The sequence below is a fragment of the Rhinopithecus bieti genome, unplaced genomic scaffold, assembly GCF_001698545.2.
Source record: "Rhinopithecus bieti isolate Rb0 unplaced genomic scaffold, ASM169854v2 scaffold_68778, whole genome shotgun sequence".
NCBI lineage: Eukaryota > Metazoa > Chordata > Mammalia > Primates > Cercopithecidae > Rhinopithecus > Rhinopithecus bieti.
In genome coordinates, this window is record NW_016827519.1 from 1560703 (window position 1) to 1572581 (window position 11879).

Consider the following 11879-nt stretch of genomic DNA (forward strand, 5'->3'; position numbering starts at 1 on the left):
TTTCTCTCTGGCTGCCCTTAACATTTTTTCCTTCATTTCAACTTTGGTGAATCTGACAATTATGTGTCTTGGAGTTGCTCTTCTCGAGGAGTATCTTTGCAGTGTTCTCTGTATTCCCTGAATTTGAATGCTGGCCTACCTTGCTAGGTTGGGGAAGTTCTCCTGGATGATAGCCTGCAGAGTGTTTTCCAACTTGGTTCCATTCTCCCCATCACTTTCAGGCACACCAATCAGATGTAGATTTGGTCTTTTCACATAATCCAATATTTCTTGGAGGCTTTGTTCATTTCTTTTTACTCTTTTTTCCCTAAACTTCTCTTCTCACTTCATTTCATTTATTTCATCTTCAATCACTGATACTCTTTCTTCCAGTTGATCAAGTCAGTTACTGAAGCTTGTGCATTTGTCATGTAGTTCTCGTGTCATGGTTTTCATCTCTATCAGTTCATTTATGGACTTCTCTGCATTGGTTATTCTAGTTATCCATTCTTCCATTCTTTTTTCAAGGTTTTTAGTTTCTTTGCACTGGGTACATAGTTCCTCCTTTAGCTCTGAGAAGTTTGATTGACTGAAGTCTTCTTCTCTCAACTTGTCAAAGGTCATTCTCCATCCAGCTTTGTTCCATTGCTGGTGATGAGCTACATCCCTTTGGAGGGGGAGATGCTCTCTACTTTTTGAATTTCCAACTTTTCTTCACTGCTTTTTCCCCATCTTTGTCATTTTATCTGCCTTTGGTCTTTGATGATGGTTATATACTAATGGGGTTTTGGTATGGGTGTCCTTTCTATTTGTTAGTTTTCCTTCTAACAGTCATGACCCTCAGCTGCAGGTCTCTTGGAGTTTGCTTGAGGTCCACTCCAGACCCTGTTTGCCCAGGTATCAGCAGCAGAGGCTGCAGAAGATAGAATATTGCTGAACAGCAAGTGTTGCTGTCTGGTTCTTGCTCTGGAAGCTTCATCTCAGAGGTGTACCCAGCTGTGTGAGGTGTGAGGTGTCAGTCTGCACCTAGTCAGGGATGTTTCCCAGTGAGGTTACTCAGGGGTCAGGGACCCACTTGAGCAGGCAGTCTGTCTGTTCTCAGATCTCAACCTCTGTGCTGGGAGCACCACTGCTGTCTTCAAAGCCGTCAGCCAGGGACATTTACGTCTGCAGAGGTTTCTGCTGCTTTTTGTTTAGCTATGCCCTGTCCCCAGAAGTGGAGTCTACAGAGGCAGGCAGGCCTCCTTGAGCTGAGGTTGGCTCCACCCAGTTCGAGCTTCCTGGTGGCTTTGTTTACCTACTTAAGCCTCCGCAAAGGTGGGCACCTGTCCTCCAGCCTCGCTGCCACCTTGCAGTTAGATCTCAGACTGCTGTGCTAGCAATGAGGGAGGCTCCATGGGAGTGGGACCCTCTGGGCCAGGTGTGGATATAATCTCTGGTGTGCCGTTTGCTAAGACCCTTGGATTAAGTGCAGTATTAGGGTGGGAGTTACCCGATTTTCCAGGTATAGTGTGTCTCAGTTTCCCTTGGCTAGGAAAGGGAATTCCCTCCCCCATTGCGCTTCCCAGGTGAGGCAGTGCCTGGCACTGCTTCAGCTCTCACTGGTTGGGCTGCACCCACTGACCAGCACAGACTGTCCGACACTCCCCAGTGAGATGAACCCGGTACCTCAGTTGAAAATGCAGAAATCACCCGTCTTCTGTGTCACTCACACTGGGAGCTGGAGGCTGGAGCTGTTTCTATTCCTAAATTTCTTCTTTTAGGTTTTAGAACCAAACTTCCAAATGTTTCCATCCGTGGAATAGCTGTGGGCTATCCCTGTAGGGGAAAAAAAAAAAAAAGATTTTAAGAATTTGTTGATGTTTACATTCATACATAGTATTGATTTGCCTAATTTCTGGCTTAGCAAATTAAATAAAATGTTTAAGTTCTACTCTATCCAATAAATCCTTTCATTTTCTTTCTTTTTTCTTAAAATTTGATATTTTCTCAATCAGTAACTTTGTTATTAATCAATAAGAAAGTAGGGTACTGAAATTAAGAGTGTTTTTGGCCCTAAGTCTTGCTACGTCTGTGATTTTGAGCAATTTACTTAACCTTTCTGTGCTTCGATATCCTTATCTGCACAACAGACATAGTAATAGTATATACTTAACTTCTCAATCAGTGCAATATTGGGTGAAGGATAGTGTTGCACAATGCTTATCAACTCATTATTTTTTCAAAACATTTCCTTGAAAGTGGTTGTAAATAACTATAAACAGCAACTCTGAGAGTTTTCTTTTTTGTTTTAAAATAGGTTTATTTCTTTTTTTAAATTTTATTTCAATAGCTTTTGAAGAGTAAGTGGTTTTTTATTACGTAAATGAATAGCATAGTGGTGAAGTCTGAGGTTTTAGTTCACCTGTCACCCAGGTAATGTACGTTGTAACAAATATGTCATTGTTTATTTCTTACCTCTTCTCACGCTCCCACTTCTGAGTCTCCAAAGTCCGTTATACCACTCTGTTTGCTTTTGCACATACTTGATCTCCAGGCCAGGTGCAGTGGCTCATGTCTGTAATCCCAGGACTTGGGGAGGCCAAGGCGAGTGGATCACCTGAGATCAGGAGTTTGAGCCTGACCAATATGGTGAAACCTCATCTCTACTAAAAATACAGAAATTAGCCAGGCATGGTGGCACGCAACTGTAGTCCCAGGTACTCGGGAGACTGAGACAAGAGAATTGCTTGAACCCAGGAGGCAGAAGTTGCAGTGAGCCAAGATTGAGCCACTGCACTCCAGCCTGGATGACAGAGTGAAACTCCATCTCAAAAATAAAATAAAATAAAATAAAATTTTAAAACATAGTTGAGCTCCCGCTTGTGAGGACATACAATATTTGGTTTTCCATTTCTGAGTTACTTCTTTTAGAATAAAGGCCTCCAGCTTCATTCAAGTTGCTGCAAAATACATTATTTTATTCATTTTATGGTTGAGTAGTATTCCATGGTGTGTATATACCACATTTTCTTTATCCACTCATTAGTCGATGGGCACTTAGATTGGTCCCATAACTTTGCAATTGCAGATTGTGCTGTAATAAGCATACATTTTCAGGTGTCTTTTTTACATAATGACTTCTTTCCTTTTGGGTAGATACCCAGTAATGGGATTCCTGAATTGAAAAGTGGTTCTACTTTTAGTTCTTTAAGAAATCTTGGCCGGGCGCGGTGGCTCACGCCTGTAATCCTAGCACTTTGGGAGGCCGAGGCGGGCGGATCACAAGGTCAGGAGATCGAGACCACAGTGAAACCCTGTCTCTACTAAAATACAAAAAATTAGCTGGGCGCGGTGGCGGGCGCCTGTAGTCCCAGCTACTCAGGAGGCTGAGGCAGGAGAATGGCGTGAACCCGGGAGGCGGAGCTTGCAGTGAGCTGAGATCCGGCCACTGCACTCCAGCCTGGGAGACAGAGCGAGACTCTGTCTCAAAAAAAAAAAAAAGAAAAGAAAAGAAATCTCCACACTGTTTTCTGTAAAGGTTGTCCTAATTTACATTCCTACCCACAGTGAATGCTTCCCTTTTCACCACATCCATGCCAACATCTGTTGTTTATTTATTTTTTAATAATAGCCATTCTGGTGAGGGTAAAATGGTATCTCACTGTGGTTTTAATTTCCATTTCCCTGATGACTAGTGATGCTGAGCATTTTTTCATGTTTGTTCGGTCGTTTGTACATCTTCTTTTGAGAAATGTCCATTCATGTCATCTGCCAATGGCGTTGTTTTTTTCTTGCTGATTTGTTTGAGCTCCTTGTAGATTTTGGATATTAGTCCTTTGGGATGGATAGCTTGCAAATGTTTTCTCTCATTCTGTGGGTTGTTTAACTCTGGTAATTATTTGTTTTTCTATACAGAGCTTTTTAGTTTAATTAGACCCCATTTATTTGTGTATTTTTGTTTGTTACATTTGCTTTTGGGTGTTAGTCATAAATTCTTTGCATAGGCCAATGTCCAGAAGAGTTTTTCCTAGGTTATCCTCTAGAATTTGTATTATTTCAGATCTTCAATTTAAGTCTTTAATCCACCTTGAGTTAATTTTTTTATAAGGTATGAGATAGGGACCCAGTTTCATTCTTCTATATGTTGCTATTCAGTTTTTCCAGCATCACTTATTAAATAAGGTGTCTTTTCTCCAATTTATAGTTTTGTATGTTTTGTCAAAGATCCATTGGCTACAGATATTTAGCTTTATTTCTGGGTTCTCTATTCTGTTCCATTGTTCTATGTGTTTAATTTTGTACAGTACCATGCTGTTTTGGTAACTATAGCATTATAGTATAATTTGAAATCAGGTCAGATGATGCATTCAGATTTGTTCTTTTTGTTTAGGATTGCTTTGGCTATTTGGGCTCTTTTTTATTTTTTTGGTTCCATATGAATTTTGAGTTTGTTTTTTTTTTACTAATTCTGGGAAGAATAGTGTTGATATTTTGATAGGCATTGCCTTGAATCTGTAGATTTCTTTGGGCAATGTGGTCATTCTTAAAATATTGAGTCTTCTAATTCATGAGCATGGGATGAGTTTCCATTTGTTTGTGTCATCTATGGTTTCTTTTGGCAGTGTTTTGTGGTTCTCCTTATAGAGATCTTTCATCTCCCTGGTTAAAAATATTCCTAGATTTTGTTTTGCAGTTATTGTAAAAAGGACTGAGTTTATGGTTTGATTCTCATTTTGGTTATTGTTGGTGTATAGTAGTGCTACTGATTTGTGTACATTAATTTTGTAACCTGAGACTTCACTGAATTTGCTTATGAAATCTAGAAGTCTTCTGGAGGAATTTTCAGAGTTTTCTAGGTGTATAATTACATCATCAGTGAACAGTAATAATTTGACTTCCTCTTTTCCAAGTTGGTTGCCCTTTATTTTCTTTCTCTTGTCTAATTACTCAAGCTAGGACATTCATTCTAGAAAATGGATGCCCATTTTCTGGTGAAAGTGGGCATCCTTGTCTTGTTCCAGTTCTCAGGAACTGGAACTTTTAACTTTAACCTTTTAACTTTTAACTTATACTTTTAACTTTTCTCCATTCAGTATGATGTTGGCTGATGGTTTGTTATATATGGCCTTTATTCACCTCCTGGCATTTTGAGGTATGTTCCTTCAGTGCCTAGTTTGGGGGTTACCTAAAGAGATGCTGAATTTTATCAAATGCTTTTTCTGCATCTATTGAACTAATTATATGGCTTTCGTTTTTAATTCTGTTTATGTGATGTATAGTAGTCAACATCTGTATCACAGAGATTTTCATAACTTGTGTCAATATTATCATTCATTTCAAAGAATTTTTTAATTTCCTTCTTGATTTCATTGTTAACCCCAAAATCATTCAGGAGAAGATTGTTTAATTTCCATGTGTTTGTATTGTTTTCAGGGTTCCTTTTGGAGTTAATTTTCAGTTTTATTGCACTGTGTTCTGAGAAGGTGCTTGACATAATTTTGATTTTCTTAAATGTATTGAGACATGTTTTGTGACCTATCATATGGTCTGTCTTGGAAAATATTCCATGTGTTAATAAGAATGTGTGTTTTGCAGTTATTGGGTAGAATGTTCTATAAATATCAGGTCCATTTGTTATAGAGTGTAGTTTAAGTCCATTGCTGCTTTATTGACTTTCTGTCTCAGTGATCTGTTTAGTGCTGTCAGTGGGGTATTGAAGTCCCCACTGACAGCAACACACTATTGAAGTCCCCAATAGCAACACACTATTATTGTGTTGCTGTCTGTCTTACTTCTTAGGTCTAATGGTAATTGTTTTATAAATTTGGGAGCTCCAGAGTTAGGGACATATATATTTAGGATTGTAATATCCTCTTGTTGGATTGATTCTTTCATCATTGTATAATGACCTTCTTTCTTTTTTGTTTTTAATATTGTTGCTTTAAAGTCTGTTTAATCTGATATAAAAATAGCTACTTCTGCTCACTTTTGATTTCTATTTGCATGGAGTATCTTTTCCCACTCCTTTGTCTTGAATTTATATGAATCCTTATGTACTAGGTGAGTCTCTTGAAGACAGAAGATATTTGGTTTGTGGTTTTTTTTTTTTTTTTTTTCCATTCTGCCAATCTGTATCTTAAGTGGAGCATTTAGGCTGTTTACATTCAATGTTCATGTCGAGATGTGAGATACTTTCTCAGTCATCATGTTGATTGTTACCTACTTTATTTTCTTCATTGTATTATTGTTTTATAAGCCTGTGCATTTTATACTTTCAAGAAGTTCTATTCTGGTGCATATCAACCTTTTGTTTCAAGATTTAGAACTCCTAGCATTCCTTGTAGGGTTTGTCTAGTAGTAACAAATTGCCTCAGCATTTACTTATCTGAAAATGACTTTATTTCTCCTTCATTTATGGAACTTAGTTTTGCAGGATACAAAATACTTGCCTGACAATTATTCTCTTTAAAGAGGCTAAAGAGGCTGGGTGCGGTGGCTCACGCCTGCATTTCCAACACTTTAGGAGGCCAAGGCAGGCGGATCACGAGGTCAGGAGATAGAGACCATCCTGGCTAATACAGTGAAGCCCCATCTCTACTAATATATATATATATGTATATTAGCCAGACATGGTGAAAAATTAGCCAGACATGGTGGTGGGTGCCTATAGTCCCAGATACTAGGGAGGCTGAGACAGGAGAATGGCATGAACCTGGGAGTCAGAGCTTGCAGTGAGCTGAGATTGTGCCCCTGCACTCTAGCCTGGGCAACAGAGTGAGACTCCGCCTCCAAAAATAAAATGGCTAAAGATAGGATCCCAATCCCTTTGGGCTTGTACGGCAACATAGTTTGGCTCTGTGTCCCCACCAAAACCTCATGTCAAATTGTAATCCACACATGTGAGAGGAGAGGGCTGGTGGGAGGTGATTGAATCATGGTGCTGACTTCCCCCTTGCTGTTCTCATGGTACTGAATGAGTTCTGATGAGATCTGATGGTTTAAAAGTGTGTGGCACTTCCTCCATTGCTGTTTGTCTCCTGACACCATGTGAGAAAGATACTTGCTTTCCCTTCACCTTCCACCATGATTATAACTTTCCCGAGGCCTCCCAGTCATGTTTCCTATAAGCCTATGGAAATGTGAATCAATTAAAACTCTTTCCTTCATAAATCACCCAATCTCGGGTAGTTCTTTATAGCAGTGTAAGAATGGACAAATACAGAAAATTGGTACTGGGAGTGGGGCACTGTTATAAAGATACCTACAAATGTGGAAGCAATTTTGGAAATTAGCAGAGGTCGGAGCAGTTTGGAGAGCTCAGAAGAAGACAGGAAGATGTGGGAAAGTTTGGAACTTCCTAGAGGCTTGTTGAATGTTTCTAACCAAAATGCTGATAGTGATATGGACAATGAAGTCCAGGCTGAGGTAGTCTCAGATGGAGATGAGAAATGTATTGGGAACTGGAATAAAGGTCACTTTTTAGCAAGAAGAAAGATGGCCTTTTGCCCCTGCCCTAGAGATCTGTGGAACTTTGAAATTGAGAAAGGTGATTTAGGGTATCTGGCAGAAGAAAGTTCTAAGCAGCAAAGCATTCAAGTTGTGACCTGGCTGTTTATAAAAGTCTATACTCATATGTGCTACAGCTATTCAAATCAGACAGGCATCTCTTCATGTACAGGAATGAAATTCCAAGTAGAGTTGAATACTTGATATTCCAAATAGAGACGAATTGTGACACTACCCCTCAGGCAAGCCTGAACCCAGAGGGCATTCCTCCTGTGGCGATTCATTCACCCTGAAGTGTTCCAGAAAGGCTGCCTATAGGTGGACTCATGCTGAACTCCTGTGAGAGAAGCCCTAGCTCTGTCTTCAGTGATTGACAAGAGAGAAAAGAATTCATCTTCTCCAAGACCCTTTGTGAGCAAAAGGGCTGCCTCACAGTTGGGGCAGAGCTTCAGACTTTCCCCACTGAGCCCAGCACTGTATCTGTGCCTCTGCTGAAAGAAACTTCCCACCAGCAGAAAGTTCTGGGATTCAAGGCCTACCATCCAGATTCATTTATCTCTCAAGGTGTTCTCTTAATATGGTACATTTGCTGTCTGCCTAGGAATAGGAGTTGCTGAGAACCAGACTACTGTGAGTGCTGCTGCTCCTCTAGGTCTAGCCACCTAGTGGGGCTGCCACACTCCAGGCTGGTGCTGGGAAATGTCTGCAAGGGAACCAGTGATGTGATCTGTCCTCAAGCCTCCCAGTTCTGATGGAGATGGCAAGGGAGTGACGTAAACTCTGTAAAGTTCCTTGGTTATAAATAACTTTAGTATGTTGGCTTTCTCAAATGCTGGCAGAAAAAGTAATGAACTGGTCACACGGGCAAACTCAAGACCTCCTGGTTAGCCATGGTGCTGCAAGCAATGGTGATAACTGAGGTAACACACACATTTTCTTCTTCCTGAGCACTGTGTTATTCTACCTGCAGATGTTGTAATGGAGTGTGTCAGTTGGCCTCCAGCCAGGAGGTGGCACTTGCAAAAGAGCACAAGCTGTGTTAGCAGTGGGATTTGTGCTTGCTTTGTTACCTAGGGGAGGTATTCTGTATTCTCAGACAATGAGTGGGGCCATAAAGCTCCCAAAAGTTTCTGTCCATTGTGTTAAGTTATCAGGGTGGGTAGAGGGGCAAAGCCAGGTAGCAGCTGGGTCAGACAGGGCCACACTCTGACTCTCCACATGCAGGACAAGCAGCAGTTTTTGTGAAATTGGAGGGTAGTTCTCCTGCCACTGGGGTAATATTCCAGAGAGAAGCACAGCTATCTCTGCTGCACAGAAGAGTTTGTGCAGGAAGTGGGGAACAGCAGGTGGCAATAAACACCACCCAGCTCCCATTCACTTGGCAAGGCAGGTCTCACACTTGCTGTGCTCTCCACTAGCAGCAGCTAGCTAAGTCCTAAGCAGTCTGTGCTCAGAACTCCCCCAGAAGATGCTACCATGGCTTTCAGACCTCACCCCTTCCAGTCCACCCACAAAGCCAGAACACCCAGCTCCTGCACCTGTGGCAGCAGCACATTTCCCACCCACCCTTAAGTTCTGGCCAATGGTGTTTGTCCGCACTTGAGATTATATCCTGAATTTCAGTTGAGAGCCTCTCTCAACCTGTGACTGCCACCTGCATTCGCTGACAGACTTCTGTAAGACCAAAAATGGCTTCCCTCCATCCATGCTGGAGACTGAGAATGCACAGAAGTCTTCCCGCTGCTGCTCCTACTTTTATGTTCCCTACCACTCCCTACATCAGCTCCAGTGTTGGGTAGGATTAAGGCCTTCCCCCATGGGCTGTATTGCCAGGTTCCCCAGTGGGAGGGTGTATCCTGGAGGCAGTTTATGCGCCTTCGCACTCTGGGGACTTACAGTTTTCCACCTGGCTTACAGTGAAGACTACAGCCTGCCACTTATTTCAAAGGGCCTGTGGTTTCTTTCAGTTTTCCTGTTAAGTTCCTGTGTTGCTTCTTGGAATAAAAGTTCATAGTGTGAATCTCTACACACTATTTTGTCTTTACAAAAGGGAGAGGCATACTAACAATGTCTCCAATCCACCATAAAACAAACGAACAAACAAAAAACAGTTTTCTTGACCCTCTTCAGCAGAATACTTGTTTTTGAAAAATGTAGAATATTATTATTAAAATTGCTTTTTCGTCTCCCATTGGCTTTCGATTATATTGCATATTTGCTGTTTGCATAGAGATAATTGATATTTAAGTTAGGCTTATGGAGGGAAAGATTATATAGATTGTCTCTCTTGCCAACAGCTTAGGTGGAGCCTTTTATCATCCCATGTCTGTATTACTGACATAACATGGCCTCTCTGTTCATACCCAGCTTGCACAATTCTAAGGGCAATCCCCCTGAGGCTCACAATCATCTCTCCTCCCCCTTGCTCATGTGTTTCATTGCCTAAAGAATAAAAGTCTTCACTAGGGCTTTGCAATCATCCCACAATCTGGTACCCCCTCCACGAGCATGTGGACTCCCTTTTTTGTCCAAGTTCTGCTTGCCTCCTGCATGACTTATTCTTCTCTTTCTGACTGGTCAAGCTTTACCTACCCATTCTACAAGGTTTACTCACATCCTGATGAAGACCTTCATCAATTATTCCACCCTACATTTATATTGATCCCTAAACCAAGCCACAGATATCAATAGGAAAGAAAGTAAGCCCAGGAAACAGCCATCATTTCATTGGTAACATTCAAACAGCAAGGCTTTCATATACAAATGGAAACATACACATTTTTCTTTTCTTTTTTTTAATTACACTTTAAGTTCTGGGGTACATGTGCAGAACATGTAGGTTTGTTGCATAGGTATACATGTGCCATGGTGGTTTGCTGCACCCATCAACCCATCACCTACATTAGGTATTTCTCCTAATGCTATACCTCCCTTAGTCCCCCACCATGGAATACTATGCAGTCATAAAAAAAGGAAGAGTTCATGTCCTTTGCAGGGACATGAATGAAGCTGGAAACCATCATTCTCAGGAAACTATCACAAGAATAGAAAATCAAAGACTGCATATTCTCAATCATAAGTGGGAGTTGAACAAGGAGAACACATGGACATGAGGAGGGGAACATCACACACATACACATTTTTCAAAAAGAATTTTATTAGAATTTGCTAGAAGAGAAGATGAAAGAGTCCACTATATCAAGAAAGCTCTTGACTCACGAAATAACATGGTGTTAACAGAAGGAGCACACACTTTGGAGTCAGAAGAGCTGGTTTTGACTTATTTCTGTGAACTTGACTTAGTTTTATAAATGGCCTGAGCCTCACTTTTTCCATATTTAAAAGAGGCGATGCCTATTAGCTTTGGGAGATGAAGAATAAGTGATAAACTGTAAGTACTTAGCACAGTGTCTGGCACACAGTGGATGCTCAAAACCTGTTAGATCCTTCCTGTCTCCCCTTTTCCTTCCAGTTAAAGCACCATAAACGTAAGAGCAGAGGCACATTAAAGAACATTTGGGAAAAAGACAGGAGAGAAGAAGAGTGCCTTATAATATCTAATGTTTGAGCGCCCCTTACATGAAGAACAATCATGTTCTATTCCTGATTAAACACATGAGAGTATCTCAAAGGTGGACAATTGCCATTTAGTCACACATTGGTTTGATTCCTAGCAAAAGTTTACCTACCTGGTAGATAGTTTCATTTAAATAGAACTAAAGAAGGCAGTGAAAGGACTGTCAATTATGAACCTAATTCCAGTCAAGAATATAGAAATGTTTGGTGAAGCTGGAATGACCAGCACACTTAGAAAAAAGTGATCCTGTGTTATCTATTACTTAGTCAAGAATAGCTACAGATGAAAATACCAGGGCTGGAGCTGGAGTAACAAGATGGCGGCGTCGGCGGAGTGACAGGGGTCCCTCTGGGCCGGAGCCGGCGGCAGTGGTGGTAGCGGTATCGCCGCCCTAGCTCACCGCGCCCCTTTTCCAGCCCGCGACGTCGCCGCGCAAGCGAGGCAGCGGCGGCCGCCGAGAAACAAGTGGCCCAGGCTGGTAACCGCGAGAAGCCTTTCACAAACTGGGCCTGGCAGAAAGAAACCTGACTGAGCGGCGGTGATCAGGTTCCCCTCGGCTGATTCTGGGCCCCGAACGCCGGTAAAGGCCTCCGTGTTCTGTTTCCTGCCGCCTTCCTCCTTAGCCTTGCCCCGTGTAGGAGCCCCAGAGGCCTCCGTCGTCTTCCCAGAGGTGTCGGGGCTTGGCCCCAGCCTCCATCTTCGTCTCTCAGGATGGCGAGTAGCAGCGGCTCTAAGGCCGAATTCATTGTCGGAGGGAAATATAAACTGGTACGGAAGATCGGGTCTGGCTCCTTTGGGGACATCTATCTGGCGATCAACATCACCAACGGCGAGG

General features: G+C 41.8%; 1 protein-coding gene across 1 annotated transcript in view; it reads left to right on the top strand.

The window, feature by feature from the left end:
* Positions 1-11755: 11755 nt before the first annotated feature.
* Positions 11756-11879, top strand: part of BBOX1 (gamma-butyrobetaine hydroxylase 1) — a 53528-nt gene continuing 53404 nt past the window's right edge. The window contains exon 1 of the mRNA XM_017863828.1: positions 11756-11873. Within this exon, the coding sequence (XP_017719317.1) occupies positions 11756-11873 (118 nt within the window). The remainder of the gene's footprint in view (positions 11874-11879) is intronic.